This window comes from Microcebus murinus, chromosome 13, assembly GCF_040939455.1.
Source record: "Microcebus murinus isolate Inina chromosome 13, M.murinus_Inina_mat1.0, whole genome shotgun sequence".
Classification (NCBI taxonomy): domain Eukaryota; kingdom Metazoa; phylum Chordata; class Mammalia; order Primates; family Cheirogaleidae; genus Microcebus; species Microcebus murinus.
Genome location: NC_134116.1, coordinates 61516548 through 61535334, shown reverse-complemented (window position 1 = coordinate 61535334; position 18787 = coordinate 61516548). Strand labels below are relative to the sequence as shown.

The window sequence follows — 18787 nt, the reverse complement described above, 5'->3', positions numbered from 1 at the left end:
CAATCTCCTCCTCGCATCCATCCTTCGCAGAGCTGCCAGAGTGCACGTTTCATTATGCGGTCACCAGCGCAGACACTTGCAGGGGATCTTTGGTAACTACACAATAACGTCCAAACTTGAAAGCAAGACCCAGCGTCTATGATGGGGGCTGCCCATTTCTCCAACACCATTGCTCTGAATGGCCCTCCTTGTATCCCACACTCCAGCCATGTTACTGCTTCCTGCAATTCTCAGCGTGTGCCAAGCTGTTTCACAGTCCCCAAACTTGTTCAGGCTCTTTTGCTGCCTGATATACCAATATTGTCTGTCCTCTTGTCCCACTCGATTTTGAGCCTCAGCTGCCTCCTTAAAACCTTTCCCAAGGCTTCTCTCTGCCACTCTGATCCCATGCCCGGGGAGACCGACCACTCTTCTTCCTTTGTGATCCTACAGATAGTGGGTTACTGTGATTCTTTTGCTCACATTCTTTTACCTTCCCCTTTAAGCCTGTCAGCTCCTAGGTTCAAGGGACTATATCTTATTCACTTACCCTTTTGGTGCCTCGTGGAGTGCCAGGTATAAAGTAAAGCATCAATAAATGTTGGGTGAAACCTGTATAACCCACTTGTGGTGACACCCCATAACATTGTGGCTCCATCTCGTGCCTGGGACCCCAGGATGCTCCAATATACACACTAAACCCCGTGCAGGTCCCACTTGGTATCAAAGAACCAAAGGTAATTATTTGGACTATGAAAGATCGCAGTGAGGTCAAGTCCTTAGATACCCCATTTCACTTATGAACCTGCAAAAACTGCCCCCTTAGAAGGCAGCAAAGCCTGGTTTCAGACATCTGTTTCACTTTCACCAAATGGGATGAACCTGTCATCTACCTACCCCCCAAAAAACCCCAGGCTCTAGTTAGACCAGGGCTATACACAACACAGTGGGTGGTCCCTCCCCTCTGATCTCGTCTCATCTCACTCCCCAGGTGACAGCCAACCTGTCATGGTCATGAGGGTGCTCAGTGGATGTCACTAGATGAAGGGAGCAACATGGCTCCTGCTAAAAGGGAACGAAGCTGCAATCTACAAAGCCTGAGTGTCCAGAGTGTGGTCGCCCCACCAAGCTTCTGCGAACAGCTGTCTGATGGGGGAGTGGGGTGATACTACGTGTTCCTTGGCTTCACCCTCAAGCTGCCATTGCTGCATCCTTCCTGGCCCAGAAAAGTCACACACAATTTTAAGAAAAACACTTCTGGTGTTTAAAACAAAAACAAAATAAAAGACTTCACCAGCATATCTGCAGAAACAAGAAGGTCTCAGGAAGTAATTACAGAATTAGGAGGTCCAGAGATTTGTTCAGTCACTCAGCCCCTTGCTGAGTTGGTAAATTGCTCCGTCTTTCCGAATATATTTCCACATACAAGAAGTGAACGGTGACGTGCCATCTTTTCCCAATTACTGTGGCATCTGGTCAGTCACAGAAGCCAAGAACCAGATCCTTTCAATGAAAGCTTTATCTTTCTTTGCCTTAACTAAGTTACAAAAAACAAGAGGTACCATTCCATTCTATGTACAAAGAACCCTCAAACCAACGGTATACACAGGTGAGCCCTAGAAATGCATGAAACCAAATCATCCTATGGGATTATGACCATGTGGTGTTGTTGACGGGTGGAGGGGGTGTTATGGGGAAGAATTCGTGGAAATTACTTTCCACTGATAGAAAACATTTCTGTCATTGACATCTAAAATAAGTTTTTGTATGTCTTTTGAGTGACAGCACGAGAAAGACCCTTTTGCAGATCATGGAAATCACAGATTTTCAATATGAAACTGACAATTTTTAGAAGTTTCAAGGACATGTTTAAGAAAAATCTTTCTCTTAAAAAATAAGGGTGGGGAGAAGGAAAGCAGAAAGATAACTGATATATTTAGGCAGCAATCTATTCACAGCATGAAATCTCCTGATATGAAACTAAGCCTTGGTCCGTATTTTAGTGACTATATTCACCTTACTCTTTGCTGCTCATGCCTGTGTTCACCATGAAATCAAGGTACACTGTTTCATGCCTGTGTTCACCATGAAATCAAGGTACACTGTTTCTCTGAATATACAATGATTATTTCCATCATATATTTCTAACATAATGGCTTTAGCAAAGAAAACCAACTCCCTTCAGCTATATTTAATTATTACCAGTAGAGAGAACATTACCTAATTTACTTTAGAAAATTTCACATAATGATAAATACAAGTTTTCCTTCTGGCTTATAGGACAGGACATCTGTAGACAATTAGAAACACAAAATCCAATTGTCCATTCACATTTTCAAGGGTATATAGTGAAGGTCAAATTATTTTAATAGCATTCTGCACTATTGTCAGTTACTTTCTGTCCTGACAAAATAATTGGGGGGCAGGGGGCAATTATTGCCCAGAGAGATTTAGCACATAAGCAAGACAAAGACTTTTTGCTATTGTATAATTAAATTGTGTAAAAAATAGTGCAAAATTCTATTCCCCACAAGTCACTGAACCTTGCCAAATTTTAAAGAAGCTATGAATTTCATCACAAAAATAAAGCCTCATGGGTAATTATGTCTTAATGAGCTTGGGGATGAGAAGGAAGAAAGAGGAGATAATAGTCTAGGTGTTTGGGGAAAAGATATTTCAGTTCTAAAAGTGTAAAAGTAAGATGCCTAGAGTAGCCTTGTTCTCTAGAACACGTCTGTCCAAATTTAGCCTAAGATAAAGTACGGATTTTTGGAGTTACTGAAAGAAGATATGATTTAGGAAAATAAATTTATAAAATAACACTAATGCCTCACCCTTCTGCAATTAGTGAGAATTCATCAGGTCATAAATTATAGATTCAGTTACCTATTATAATAGTCAAATAAATCCCTTCTGAATTTTCTGTTAGCCCTAAGCCATGTCTTAGAGAATAATTATTCCAAACTTCAGTGAAATCAAATTCCCATAAATTTAGTGTTAAAATATTACAAACCTAGAGGTAGATTAAGAAGAATCATTATAAGCATCTGTCATAAATGTTTACTGAGTTTATTCTTTTTGATACAGAAATAGATCTAATTATAATAATATAACTATTCAAACTTAAGTTTTTTATGGATCAGGTAGTCCAACTTTGTCATTTAGATAAAAAAAACTAAATAGAGGATTTGGACTATGACTTAAAATATACTTATTTTCCACTGGTTTAACCAAAAGCCAAAAGAAAAACTTTGGAAATTAAGATTCTCTCTTCATCACACTAAAAGAAGGTCTCTAGTGTTAAATGCATATTAGAGATTAATTCATTTTTGTTACTAAGTACTAGTTGCTAACTTACCTTCAGAATGCAAAAATAACAAGGATTAAAATATCAGAATAAATTCAAGGATTATTAAAGTAGGTAATGCTCACTTTCAGAAAATAATATCATAAAAAAGACTAGAAGGGTTTTTGTTTTTTTTTTTAAGGAGTGATATCTAATGAAAACTGACATAAACACTGAGTCAAGATGATTCTGGTTAGAGAAGAGTTCCAGTGAGACAGGCCCACACTGTGGAATTGCAGGTGTATTGTCACAAGCAACCTTTCTCTGACACTCAGGTTTTCACAAGGGTAGTGTGGCAACACTATTGCTTAAGTCAAACTTTACTGATAACTCTAGCTATTTACTTAATTGAAGAAAATGCAAACGTTCTGACAGGAAATGCAAGCTATTAACACTGGCCTCCCATCCTGTAACCATGATGCCCTTTTGTGGAAATCCCTTTTGTATGACTCATGGTGTAACTTTAGTTAAATGTCACATGCTTTCTGTGTCTTTACTGAAAGAAGAGGTGAAGGATTCAATAATTCTAATTCTCTTCCAACATCAGGAAAATCCATTTACTACATCAGAAATAATGAAATGACTTTTGTTGAAACACAGATATATAACAAACTTAAGTAATATCAAATTTGTTTTCTGACCAATAAAAGAAATCTCAATGCCTGTGGTCAGAACTTTCCTTTTTTAAAAGAAAAATCAATATTCAAGTTTAAATATTCATTAAACTTGAAACTTTTTCTTTTTTTTTTTTTTTTTTTTTTTTTGAGACAGAGTCTCGCTTTTCTTGCCCAGGCTAGAGTGAGTGCCGTGGCGTCAGCCTCGCTCACAGCAACCTCATACTCCTGGGCTCAAGCAATCCTCCTGCCTCAGCCTCCCGAGTAGCTGGGACTACAGGCACGAGCCACCATGCCCGGCTGATTTTATATTATATATATTAGTTGGCCAATTAATTTCTTTCTATTTTTATGGTAGAGACGGGGTCTCGCTCAGGCTGGTTTTGAACTCCTGACCTTGAGCAATCCGCCCGCCTCGGCCTCCCAGAGTGCTAGGATTACAGGCGTGAGCCACCGCGCCCGGCCAAACTTGAAACTTTTTCAAGCAGCCTCTGGTATAATAAATTATTACCTCTCACACCAGTGTCTCTTTCCATCGTAAGACTCTACTTCATACCTGTCCTACACCCACAAACACATGGCCTACCCTGCTGCTCTTCCTAAGAAAGGCACAAATGGAAACAACAGAAGGGATCTGAGCGAGCCCAATTGTCCCAGAGAAACCAGAGGGGTGACAAGGCAACTCCAGGGACCATGAATGGATGAATGATTATGGCGGCCAGGCAAATTTATGTCTCCACTATACCTACCACAGAGATCACGTAAAAATAATGAAGAAGAGATTTTCCTCAGAAGCTGTTCGATATATCATGTGTCTATAATCACTCCTTGAATTGAAACTCTCCACACAACCAAACATTTCATGAAAAGAGAATAAAAAATAGTTTAATCTCATTAAGGCCAAGAAATGTACATTCTAACCAGTTATTACTTGAGACAAGCCTTGTGAGCTTTTTGATTGTAAAAGCAGGTTTCTAAATCAGTGATACTGTGCTCTCTTACGTGAGAGTAAGAGCTAGAAGACACGATTTTCACACGCTGCGTGAGTTGGGGAGGACAGAATTGAGAAAAACCAAATAAGACAGCCCATCTCTGAACCTCACCATGTCACCATGTACAGGGGACTAAAGAGAAAACTCGTTGATCTTCGGCAAATGCTCCATAAAAGGCTCTGAATTTACTGTGTTCTAACTTCATGTGTTTGTGTAGTTGCCTGTTAATTATAATATGTAGCATTTATACAGCACCTCTCACCAAATAAACCTCATTTTCCGGCATGATTTCACAGTCAAAGAGCCATGTTTTCAAAATGTTAACAATGTTTTAGTGAGTAAAATAAGGTTTAGTCAACACAAGAGTCTACAGACCCCCACCTGGCTGTTGGTTTCACAGTGACAAAACACGGAGAGATACCTCACCCGCTTGTACCCAACCCTTTTCTGTAACATTCTCCTGTTCACAGCCGGCCACAACTTTCACAGCAAAACCAGTTGAGCCAGGGAAACCCAGAGAAAGCAATCAGGGTTCCTGTCCATGAGGGGCTTACAGCCCAGGTGAGGAGACAGTGGCTACACTGTGGTGAGGACTTACACTAGAAAAACCTGGTTTGACTCCAGCTCCACCACTCTGTAGCCTCATGGGTTTGCGTAAGTAATTCCAAAACTCAAACTTGTTTGTAAGATGCAAACACGATACCTACCTTGCTGGGTTACTCTCAAGATCACAGGAAATAATACATGCCATGTACCTAGCAGAGTGCCTGGTAAACAGTAGGTGCTCAGTAAATGTAAGTGCTTTACCATTTCCCCCATAGAAAGCACAAGCAGAGAGACTTACAAAGCAACAGACACACACAACTACAGCTGTGAGGGGACAGGGGGTACAGAAGTCGTTCAGAGTGGCCACGGAGGTCAGAAAGTTCTAGATCATTCGCATCGGAAATGAACCTGAAGGGCCTGTTCCATAGAGCTAAGATTCTGTAAGTTCTCCTATACCTGCAACAATGTGGAAATACAACCTGGCCACTCTTGTTGAATCAAGATAAGGATGTCTCCGTAGTAGCTTCTTTATGGGAGGAGGAACAACCGCTTTGTGATATTCCCTGCACAGTCTCAACTGGCTGGACACGCCAATGCCTGAATGGCGATGCTTTTTGTTTTAAGTTTCTTAGATAATCATGATATATTTTAAAAAGTAAGATATTGTTTTCCAACTCCAATTCCTCTTAAAAATGAAAAAGGACAACTGCTTTCTTGTAGATGGCTAAGGTGTTTTTGCTTTTTTTTTTTTTTTTTAAGGTGAATGTTGAATCTGAAACGTTCATTCACCCTTGGAAGAAAAGAGAGTTTTACAACTGAATTTAAAATATCCTGAGTCTGGCCAGGCACGGTGGCTCATGCATATAACCCTAGTACTCTGGAGGCTGAGGCAGGAGGATTGCTTTAGCTTAGGAATTTGAGATCAGCCTGAGCAAGAGCCGTCATTACTAAAAAGTAGAAAAATTAGCTGGGTGTAGTGGTGCATGCCTGTAGTCCCAGCTACTCAGGAGGCTGAGGCAGGAGGATCACTTAAACCCAGGAGTTTGAGGTTACAGTGAGCTACTGATGATGCCACTTCACTCTATCCAGCAAGAAAGAGTGAGATTGTTTCAAAAAGGGGGGAGGGGATACCCTGAATCTGATATAAAAAATTTAAAAATATTTCTTCCAAAATAGTTAATAAACAGTACTTAGAGCCTAATAAGCTGAGTGGTTTTATCAGCACTGACACACTCGGGCCTTTAGGTCTTCTGAATGCCTGTGGGGCTCCAAATATTTCAACACGTTGACTACGATGAGACTACAAAACAGAAGTCTTCTACCCCGATTCCAGAATTATTTCAGGCTCTCCAGGGAATTCTTTTTTCTCCAATTGATAACTAAAAATAATCTGGTAGGGTCACCTATAGTAATACTACTATTTTAAGCAAAAAGATATGAAAGATAAGTAAGAATGGATGGAAAGGAATCTTTTTTTAGTCTGTGACCTTAAGCAAGGCCAGTCACTCCCTGTGGTTAAACAATGACAACTTAATAAATTTTCACCAACTTCACAAATAAATACTTTTCACAAAGAGCATGCTTGCTCATACACACGGGGCAGCAGTGTCTGGTGGAATGGCCACTAGCCACATAGGGCCACTGAGCACCAGAAATATGGCCAATCCAATCTGTGATGTGCTGTCAGAGTAAATACACACTGAATTTTGAAGATTCAAAATTGAAAAGAAGAATGTAAACTATCTCATTAATATTTTTTGTATTGTGTACATGTTGAAGTAATAATATTTTGGCTATTTGGGGTTAAACAGGGTGGAGCGTGGTGGCTCATGCCTATTATCCCAGCACTTTGGGAGTCCAAGGCTGGAGAATCGCTTGAGGCCAGGAGTTCAAGACCAGTCTGGGCAATATACTCAGACCTCGTCTCTACAAAAAACTTAGCCAGGTATGGTGGCGCACATGTAGTCCCTGCTACTCAGAAAACTGAGGCAGGCAGATCCCTTGAACCCAGGAGTTCCAGGCTGCACTGAGCTATGATCATGCCATTGCACTCCAGCCTGGGTGAAAAAGTGAGTCACTGTCTCTAAATGTAGGTATGTATGTATATATATGTGTGTGTGTGTGTGTGTGTGTGTGTGTGTGTGTATGTGTGTGTACAATTTTACTTGCTTCTATTTATTTTTATAAATGTGGCTACCAGTACTTTTAAAATTGCGTTTGTTGCTTACATTCTATTTCCACTGCACAGTGCTGGGTGAGGGTGTTTCAGCTTAGTTTACAACTTAGCTACACTGGGGTGACCTTCCATACATTGCTCACTGTTTCTCTGCCTTGGTTTCTTCATTTGTAAGATGTCAAGAGCTTGGACTAGATGCCTTTTATAATCCTCTAGGGCTTGAACATTCTAGGACTTGAGGGTTCAATGGTTATTGCTGGTGTAGAAAAGATACAGGATCAGGTGCTGTAAGTGGCATGACAGTGCTGTAACTAGCATGCAGGCCTGTCCTCACTAGAGCTGGGCCCAGGGCAGGGTGCCTAAGAAAAGCGTGGGGCCCCCTGCAAGCCACCCAGCAGCTCGGGTGTCCCAGAGCCGGAGATAGCACAGTTTACACATGCCAGCCCTGCAGCTGACGAAGGGTATTTGAGGAAAGCCCTGCTCTGGTATGGGCTGGCTCCCAGGCTCAGCACATGTGCCTCCTGCTAACAGACGACCCGCTCCACAGCTCTGGAGCACAGCTGATGGATGGCATGTGGTGTCACTTAAGCCCTGGGTTCATGGGACAGAAACACAAATCAGCTGCCAAAAGGTTCCAGAATACTGACCTTACCAGTGTGCCATCCATTGGCACAGGAACCCGAGAAGGGAGGGGTGAGGGACTGGGGAACCACCTTGTCAACTTTATTCACAACTGCTAAAACGTGGAAGCCACCAAGATGTCCTTCAGTATGGGAGTGGCTAAACAAACGGTGGTACCTCCAGACAAAGGAATACTATTCAGCATTAAAGAAAAATGAGCTATCAAGCCATGAGAAGACATGAAGGAACCTTAAATGCATATTATACTGCTAAGTGAAAGAAGCTGTCTGATTCCAACTGTATGACATTCTGGAAAAGGCAAAACCATGGGGACAGTAAAAAGATCAGTGGTTGCTGTGGGTTATGGGAGATGAACAGGCAGAGACGGGGGGGTTAGGGCAATGAAACCTCTCTGTGTGATATTACAATGGTGGATTTACCCAAGCCCCTAGAATGTACAACACCAAGAGCGAACCCTACTGTAAACTATGGACTTTGGGTGATAATGATGTGTCAGTGTAGGTCCATCAGTCGTGACAAATGTACCTTGGTGGTGGATGATGTTTGTAATGGGGGAGGCTATGCACCTGGGGGGGGGGAGGGGACATATGGGATAGTTTTATACCTTCCTCTCAATTTTGCTGTGAACATAAAACTGCTTTAAAACACAAAGTCAATTAGAAAAAAACCTTGTTATTCATGTTTTAATTGCAAGATCTAATCCAAATTTTAGCAACCACAGATTTTGTGGTTTATCAGACTCCTAAAAGCAGCATTAAAAAAGAAAAAGAAGAAGCATATGACTATCCATTTCATCAATAGTATTATTCTGTATTTTTTCGCCTGGAACCAGTTAGTGGCATCTTCTGAATCACTTGGACAATAAGACAGAGTCTCCTCGCTCCACCCGCCAAGCCCTCCAAGGCTCAGCACCTGGGGGTCCTCATAGTCTGTCCCAGCCACCTCTCTAGGCTCACTTCCCACCATTCACCGGCAACATGCAGCAGACACCCACGGTGCCTCTCGGGTGTCAGGCAGCCAGGCTGCAACAGCAAGTAAAAGTTCTTGTGCTTAAGCTGCTTTCTGGGTGTTGGGAGCTGGTACAGAGGAAGCCATAAGAAAACACCTGTGATTGATGAAAATTCAGTAATAAATACAGGGTGCTTGCCTTAGGAGCATCGAACTCAGGCTTGGAGGATCCAGGAAGGCTTTCTGGAGAAAGTGAAATCTAACTTGGCCAATAACTAAGAAATGGGAGAGAAGGAAGAGAGAGCCCATGCAGGAAGAGTGATGTGTACACAAGTTTGGAAGTGAAAATGAACAAGGTGCATTCTCAGAAGGCAGAATCTTAGCAGGTGAAGGGGCCAGTGGCAAGAGATGAAGCAGGAGAGGTAAGCAGGGTGGCACCATGGAGGGCCTTGACCGCCCTGGGAAGGAGCTGCCGGTGGCCTAAATCTAAGGCAGTGCGCGTGAGCATGGCGCACCCAGCCCCGTCCTACCTAGACTCCAGCTGGATTCAACAGCTTCCCCCTCCCTAAGCACACCATGGACTTCCAGGCCGTCTTGGCTTTGCACAGGCTGTCCTTTTCCTTGAATGTGTCCCCTGACCCTGCCTTCTTTTTTCCTCCTAGGAAATCCCACATGGGCTTATTTAAGGGGTTCCCAAAGGTCTTTTCTCTTAAAATCCTTTCCCGACCCTAAGACTGCAGCAGTCATTTCCTACCTCGTGCACACACTTCTTGTAATAGAAACGTTGGTGGTGGGGAGGGATGGGGGGAGTGTCTGCCCAAATTAGTATGTCTTCTTTCAGGATTGCCCCCTTTAGTGGCAGCCCTGCAGCCGTGTCTGGGCGTGTCTGGGCAGTGTCACTGTGTGCCTTGGGGACAGCTGAGGAGTCAGGGGAGGACACACATCTTGCTGCTCACTTAGAACCTGAGGCTGAGAGGGGCTAGTAGGTCTCTGTCTAGGTGCGTCAGCTGGGAGGACATTTAAACTTGGGCCACCTCTGCTATTATATGGAAACGCAGAGAAAGCTGAGTGGGAAAACAAACTGCTGCGACGGTCCTTGACAAGGATCCAGTATCTTGTTCTAGTTGCTCATGGTCTGTCACCAAATATCCTGACACTTGGTGATCTGACAGACCCCTGCATCTTTCTAACCAACCCCAAATTTTGGTATGAGCTAACTGGAATGGGTTTCAGACAGTGCTACCAAAAAAGCCCCCCAAAATTCACTTTTCATAGTTCTAACGCCTTCTACAGCAAGCACGCATTTCTATACCATGTGACGTGGGTGCTGTCACTCCCTCAGCCAGTTCCCACTGCAGACAGGACTAGGTGGTCACAGCACTCTCTACCTGGGCCTCACATGCCAATACTGCAGTGCCAGGCGGCCCCAAAGCAGCGGCCACACAAGACAAAACTTATTGGTCATCGATGTTCTAGACTGGAAGCTACTGGAAGACAGGTACTGTGTCTTTTCCATCATTTTAATCCCACTGAGCCCTTGCTTGACACAAGGGCAGTATAGAATAAATATTAACACTTGCTTGCAGAATAAATTATGACTATTACGTTTTAGTCTCTTCCTTCACCCTTGTTAGCTCATTGGAAACCTAGAACGGATTCAGTCTTTCCCAATTTAGAAACAAGGCAAGTAATTAACCTAGTAGTGAAAGACTGAAATAGAACAGCCATGTCAGCCTCGGGCACACACTTGTAACCGATCTGTGTCCATCTATAACTTGTTCTTCTTTTCTATCCCTGGGGATGTGGTCACATTTTAAAGTTACATCCACTGGGGACAATGGCTTCTAAAATCTTTACAGAATCAGAGCACTCTGTTCTTTCTGTCTTCTGATTTAATTATACGCCTCCCTGAAGTGTGGCCTACTAACTTATTTGTAGATTACTTTGTCAGTTTAGCCATCATTTTTCATAAATTTATATGCAATCTGAAAAAAATATCTAACTACAGTGTGATAAGCTGTACACTTCAGGAACTAATGTTAGGAGCTGTAAACTACAGGAAGTCTGTAAATTTCAGGAACTGTGTCTGTCACGGCTGTTCCTCTCCCCACTTAATGTCTTTATCATACACTGCCCTCAAACAAATCGGACTCCTCCTTGTCCAACCGTGGCAAGAAGTCTTTCCGAATACCTTCACAGGCTATGATCAGTCAACCAACGAAAAAGAGCATCTTAAAAATCGGTAACATACCAACTCCATTAACTGTTTGAGCTGACCTATCTCTTCTGGTAATGATCCAAGTTTGTTGTTACTTGCGATTAAGACTTTGAGAGGCAGACCACACAGGCAGGCGGGCAGGGCGGACAGCTGATTTCGACTGCAAAGACAATACAACAAGAACACATGTAAACAGAAAGGCCACTTCGTACTGTCTGTGAACACGTTTTTAACAAGAAAGGAAAAACGGAGTGATCGGAGAAGACATTTTACAAATACAAAAAAATCCGATACATTTTCTGTGTGTGTGGTAACTCAAATTACAAGTGTGTAAGAAATCAAAAATATATTTTAATTTAAAAAAAGGCATAGGCAGTCCTGAGGGGCACGACTTTCCCTGATAGTAGAAATGCCACCAACCTCCCTGCAGAGGCTGAGGGACAGCATATCCTGCACAACCAACAGCTACGGGAAGCTGGTGACAACTGTCCCTTCCTGACAATGCCTGCAGAACACCCAGCTAGGACCAGAACAACCAGAACCACGAAGGTGTCCTTTTGTTCATGTTAGCAGTGATGGAGAAGATGATTTTGCTGCAATTCAAAAATGACTGGGCTGATTTCCAACATTTTGACTCAGCTTCCTTTCATTAAAAAAAGAGTTGCTACAGTTAAAGTCTGCTTTGGTATCTGCAAGAGAGCCAGCTAAAAGATAAAAAGGTAAAGCTGGTCTTTTGGCAAAGCACAACGGTAGCCCAGAAGGGGTTTAGTTGCACAGAGCAGCCAAAAGAGTCTGAGTTTCACCTCTGTTCTGCATGAAGAGCAGAAGTCTCTCAACTGTCTATCATCAGCGCCTAGTTTTCTGAAAGACACAAAAATATTAGATAAATGAAATCTATGAATCATGCATCTTTATATGTCAGTCATCTATTTCAGCCTCCTCCCCCACAAAAAGCCCTTTTTTCTGCCACCAAGTAAAGAGACAGATGGTTTTCAGTTTCCCTGACTTTCATTCTCTGCCATCCTGGTGATGAGGCCAATGACCACATAGTGAAACATCTAAAAATCCGTGTGCCATTTATTTCAACCATTTGAAATTTCTGTGTGTTTGTGAACACATGCATTAATTTTCAGAAGTCGTCTTCCTGTATGAGTGTATTTAGAGGCACACGATTAACTGTATCTGTGTATGCAAGGGGGAGAGACGGACAGATTGGAAACACTGCGAAATATTATCAGCGGTTGTTTTGGGATATAGGTACAATGAGTGGTTTTTTTTTTTTTTTTTTTTTTAAACACTTTGCTGTATTTTCCAAAATTCCTAAAAGTGCTTTTATAATCAGGAAAGAAATATCATTATAAAATGATAAACTTGATCTGGTTGCTTGTTACAGGGGTGCTGCTCTATTTGTGAAAATGTATTGAGCCATATACTTATGATCTGTGTATTTTTCTGTATATACATTTCAATTAAAAGTTTTACTTTCCCTCACACTCTCCCCCCAGATGAGGGGGCAGGGATCTGGTTAACCAAAGGGCATCGCTAACTGATGGGCTCAGAAAAGGCAGGTGCTGTGCTGTGGAGAGAACCTTTCTCTTCTGGGCACTCCCCCTGGCGACCCCCTGCTATCTCTCCTGCTCCAGGCTCCAAGGCCCAGGTAACTGGGCAAGAAGAGATACAGTCATAGCTGCTCACCACTGCCCAGATCCACAAAGAAAGCTATTTCCAGAAAGAGGCAGCCAAAGAAGAGCTTTCTCTACGCAGGTCCAGCAGAGGGAGGGAGGAGGCTGAGAGCCCGCCTGGGGGTTCCCTGGCACAGGAAGGACCAGCTGTCTCTTCACTTCCCCTGGTTAGGAGAATGGAGAGAATAAGGGCAATGGGCCCGCACTGGCACTCTCCCCGGGTCTCTGGGGGCAGTGGAAGGGGGCAGCTGGGGCTGCCAGCCTGTCTTTCTGTCTTCTCACATCCCTGCCACTGTCCTCTCTGGCCCACAGGGGCCCAGTGGGGCTCTTTTGGCTGGATGAAGGGTCTTCCTGGTGCCCTGCTGGGAGGGCTTTCTTCAAGCTCCAAAAAAGGCTCCTTAGAAGACACTACCTCCGGAATAGAGAACTCAGTTTATTAAAAGGTGGCAAGTAAATAAATGTGAAATGTAATTCGTGGTTACAAAATACTTATTAATATGCAATTTTATAAAGCGAGGATTGGCAAATAAATATGTTAATAGGACAATTTTATTATTTTGAAGCCATTCTTAAACTTCCTATTGAAGAGAGGATAATGAGAACAAAGATTAGTATATTCAAGAAATGTCTGCACTCCTATTTTCAGCAGAATTCACCACCACAGGTTGAGATCTTTCCCATGTTTCTTTTCTTAGAAACTCAAGAGTTAAAACTATTCCCAGTCTCACTACTTTAATGCAGGCATCTAACCAGATTTGCAGATATAGGATTGGGAGAGTCATTTATCATACTATTTTAAGCAATGCCAAGAAGGCTCTGCTCATTCAGATGCATGAGTATATTTGAGATTACATGGGCTTACTCTCACTGGAAATCTTCCAGAGTGGATACTGGTTTAAAATAAAATAAAATTTAAGCTTGTGAAAGCATTCCTGTCTCTTTGATGGGAATGAATGCTTTTAACACTAAAAGCTGCTGATTGAATAGCCTATCTCCTATTTATGCTGCATACACTCCTTGTTTACAGTGCAGTTATCATCTGTAGACTTACAAATCCACGATGCCAAGAATTCAGTCATAATGCAACATGCCACAGACGTGGGGCACGTTTCTTCTACTTCATCCATCTGTTCCCCCTCAGCCTCTACTTCATATATTTTATCACAGGATGTTCCTGTATTACTTGTAATTTCCCCAATAGAAAAAAGGAAATACACATGCATACAAAAACCCATTAGCTCTCCAGCAAATATTTAGACAGGAGAAGAGAAGCTGTATTTCCTTTAATCCTCGACCCACTAAAGACCACAGCAGCAGCCTTAGCTTTTTGAAACCACTCATCTGGCAGCAATTTTTCTCAAGCAAATAAGCACCTCAGGCCACGATCCACTATCATGCCCCTGCTGGGCTCCTGCAGCCTGGCTGGTGCTATAAACAGGCCCTTTGCAGAAAGAATGTTTAAAAATATGACCACAGAGTACCTGATAAGGTGATGGCCAGCATTTATTTTCAAACCTAGCTTGTGAGCCACATCTAAAAGTAAAATTTAATTTTTTTTCTTTTCTTTTTTTGGCTCACTCATTACACAAAAAAAGTAAATTTGTGGGAGAGAAGGGCTACTTATTTAGAAGTAGAAATTACAGGCGCAGTCATGGTAGCCTGAGCCTTCTTGCTGGTCTCCCGAGCTGAGCCTGTCCCCACCCCCACCTCTTGCCACTGTCCCTGCCCAGAGGAGTGCGGAGGCAGTGGGCTTTTACCACGTTTGGTTTGTTGCGAATGCTTCCTCTTCGTCTTTTTCAGGTGAAAGACTCCCTGCTAGACTGATTTGTCTATTTCCTCATTTCAAGAGGAAATAAGGCAGCTCAACAAAACTGAAACATTTTTGGTAGCCTAAGTTTGCAGGATAAATTTCTCTTGGCTTCAAGAACCAGTAGCCCTCACTTAATTCCTAAATTAAGGAACTGATGAACCAAGTCACTTCTTACGGTTTTACTTTGAGAGAATCTTATTTTAATGTATTTTGACTATGGTACTTATTAATGTCCATATTTTGAGAATCATTGTTAGTATCTGACATAGTTTCTTACTGGTTTATCAAATGGTTATTTTCTTGAAAATATGTGATTATAAAGACATGCTATATTTTCATATGTGATTTTATTATTAGGAAATAATACTTATATTTTTTAATTCTACTGGAATATACCTTTATATTTTTTTTAGTGTGTGAGTTCACTTAATAATGGAACAGAGAAAATTATTTTCACTTAGAAAATAATCTATAGAAAAATTCTTATAACATTTCCCTACTCAACTGGCTGTTTGGTGTGGTCATCAGCTGTGAAATTAGAAGACCTGGGTTCAAATCCCATCTTTGCCAGAGATTATCTCTATGACTTTAGGTAAGTCATTGAATCTCTCTGGTTTTGTCAGCTATACCACTGAGATAATAATACCTACTTACCATGAGATTATAGAAACAAGAGAGCTTAGTCCAATACTGCATCCATATATAAAGATTAAACCATAACCAACTGCTAACGTGGCAAAGCAGTGGGGAGTTGACCAAAAGAGTGTATGTGTGCTCAGCTTGATTTTATAGTCATGTGTTGCTTAAAACATGGATACATTCTGAGAAATGTGTCATTAGGGTCTTTTATCATTCTGGGAACATCAGAGTATACTTAGACAAACCTGATGGCGTGACCGGCTACCCACCTAGGCTATATGGTACAGCCTATTGCTCCCAGGCTACAAACCTGCATAGCATATTACTGTACTGAATACTGTAGGCAACTGTAACATAGCGGTACTTATTTGTGTACCTAAACATAGAAAAGGTAATCTGCTGCACTACATTACCACTGCTACGACATCACTAGGTGACAGGGATTTTTCAGCTCTATTATAATCTTGTGGGACCACCATCATATGTAGTTCATCATTGACTGAAACATCATTATGCAGTGTATGACTATATTTATCAATTTACCATATTTCCTAACTGCTAAAACTTCAGCCATTTTTAAAATACAGTTTGATGTTTTCTTTTACTCATTGAAAACATACGCCAATAAAGATGATTGCTCAGAGACATGCTGGGGAGAACCAGGCTGGGCTATAAAATTTCAGGCCAAAGCAAACCAAGTACCTATTTCCGGTCTGGATAACCAAGACCAGAACATACAATCAATCCTATGAGTGATCTTTTCTTTCCCATCTTCTCTAATTCCAGGATCCTACTCATTTCTCTGGGAAAACAAGAATACCCAAGGGTCACCCATCTCTAGTTACTACTTGGTTTTCAAATAGTAACATAAGTAATAATGTGAAACCACCACCTATCACAGTATTATTTAAAAACATGCCACAGGCCTGAATTTAAAGGGCCACACAGAAAGCAGGGACGGTTTCATGGCATGGGACACCTCAGACTCACCTGAGACTGGGTTTCAGTGTAAGTCTCAGTGAGGGAAAGAACCGAGCTAGTAACTGGTGGTTATTGTTACTGTTTGTTTGAACATTTTTGTCTGTGCTAGGCACTTGACCTACAGTAAACAGCAGTTTTTTTACTTTAGTCAAGTAAGTTTCCTTTTCACCGCACCCAATTTTGTTTTTATGTTGTTTTATGCCTACACTATTTGCCTCTCATTAGAGGCAGAGCAATTTTCTTTTCTGTTTTGCATATGACACCTGACTGTTAATTGTCTTCACATACACACAGGGCAGAGAACAATATCCATAGAGAACCAGTTCCTGTTTCCTGCTTGTTCCATTCTGAAAAATCCACTGTGGCAAAATGTCTCGCCCTCGTTTCCCCTAATGACTGAGCTCTTCCCCTCATCGCCAGCCCTCCCCCGACATTCCCACCATCATTACCCGTCTGAGACAATTACCAACAGCAGCAACAAAAGCCCAACTTTGAGTTGCTTGGTGGTTATTTCAGTCCACTTTAATTTTATGCTCTAAAGCAAAAATCAAATAGAGACCATCTTTACGCTCAATTGTACATCTAAAAAATAATATTTTACATGAGTTTTTAAAGACAGAAATTTAATTAAGACTGGATGTGTGCATCAAATCTCTCAGCCCAAGTTTACAAACTTGGGCTGAGAGATTTGATGCACACATCCAGGATTATGCTAACTACAGCTTGAGCAGCACAATCATCTGAAAACGATGTTTCAAAACTAGAAACACGAAATCATCATTTCAATGAATCTTGAACCAGTTCTTGAAAGCTATACCAATCAATTTCACACTCCACACACATAAAAGCCATGTTTTGAGAAGGTAACGAATTATCTTTAGAAAAGAAAACTGTAAGAAAAACAAGAAGAAAAAGTGAGTGCGTAAGCAACTCCGAGTTCAGGCAAATTTCTGCAACAGCTACTTCGCTGTGCATTTTCACTGTGCATACCTGCACCATATTTGGGCTACTGCAACTGAACCGGTTTCCCACAATAACAGCCTATCAGTCTCCTCTTGAGTATAAATAAACCATTCTTGAAATATTCCACTTTTTTTTTTTACACCCCTAACGGTCAGTAACCACTGCTACCAGTGTCTGTAGTTAGATTTCCAAGGGCAGTTAGTTGATAACTAGCTTCATCTCCATTTTTTTCTCTCCTTTCTTCTATGAAACTTCAATCCCAAAAGCACAAAGCCTATATTGTGCTTTAAAAACTATTACTTTAAATTTCCTTTATTTTAAAAATAGATCTGAACGCTCAAAATCAAGGGAGCTTTGGATGTTCAAAAAGAACTCAATATCCAATACCAGCAGAAATATTAATTTGTCAAACATCTTCGGAGGCCACAATATAAATGTGGGGTTTTAAGTATTAAGATTGTAGTGGGCTAAGCTCCACGTCTTAAAAAAATACCACTATGCAGAACATTGCTGCTGGCACATGGGAAACCATCTCTGAATGACTAGGAAAGGTGTACGGAGACCGGAGACAATTCTCCCACTTTTTGGAGCTGTATTCCAGTTTCCTGTTACCCAGAAGGTACTCCTACCTTCCTTTTCCATGTCACTCCAAGAAAGCCAAGAAAATATGTATTTTTTTACTTTCACATTTTTCCCCTCACAAAAAAAGAAGAGGCTCTTGATACTGACTGCAGTGAGCACAGGCTCCTCCGATCAGTTTTTACCCAGGGACACTGAGTTAATAAAAAAATATTCATACTAAAAATTAAGATACTTGAATATTATTGTTTACCATTTGAAGATGTGTGTGCCTCTCCATCTATTTCTAGGAATTTCTGAATGTGTAATGCAGATGAACACGCATGAATATTAGTCTGTGTATGTCCTCTTTTTCTGACTCATCCTTCCAAGGAAATGAGTCTTCAGAAAGCATCTACTGAGCCACTTGACAACCACTAAAAACCGGATTCTTCTTAACAACTCTAATATTTTTACACACTAACAGCGTATCTCTCTACCAACAATACTACAAAATCCACTTACTTTACACAAATCCTAGATCTTTCGCCACTATGTTTCTTAACCCATATTGCAATCTGTATGTTGACAAGCATGCCACAAAACTTGATTCAACAATTCCACAAACATTTCTTGGGTAGTTATTACATAGAAAGCACTGTGTGGGCACTCAGACAAATATTCTGTCATTTA

At 41.4% G+C, this 18787-nt stretch overlaps 1 protein-coding gene across 5 annotated transcripts in view; it reads right to left on the bottom strand.

The window, feature by feature from the left end:
* The window catches only part of LRCH1 (leucine rich repeats and calponin homology domain containing 1), a 176301-nt gene that overhangs the window by 66727 nt on the left and 90787 nt on the right, over window positions 1-18787 (bottom strand). For all 5 annotated transcript variants that reach the window (XM_012782684.2, XM_012782686.2, XM_012782685.2 and 2 more), the window contains exon 3: window positions 11495-11621. In XM_012782684.2, the coding sequence (XP_012638138.1) occupies window positions 11495-11621 (127 nt within the window). The remainder of the gene's footprint in view (window positions 1-11494; window positions 11622-18787) is intronic.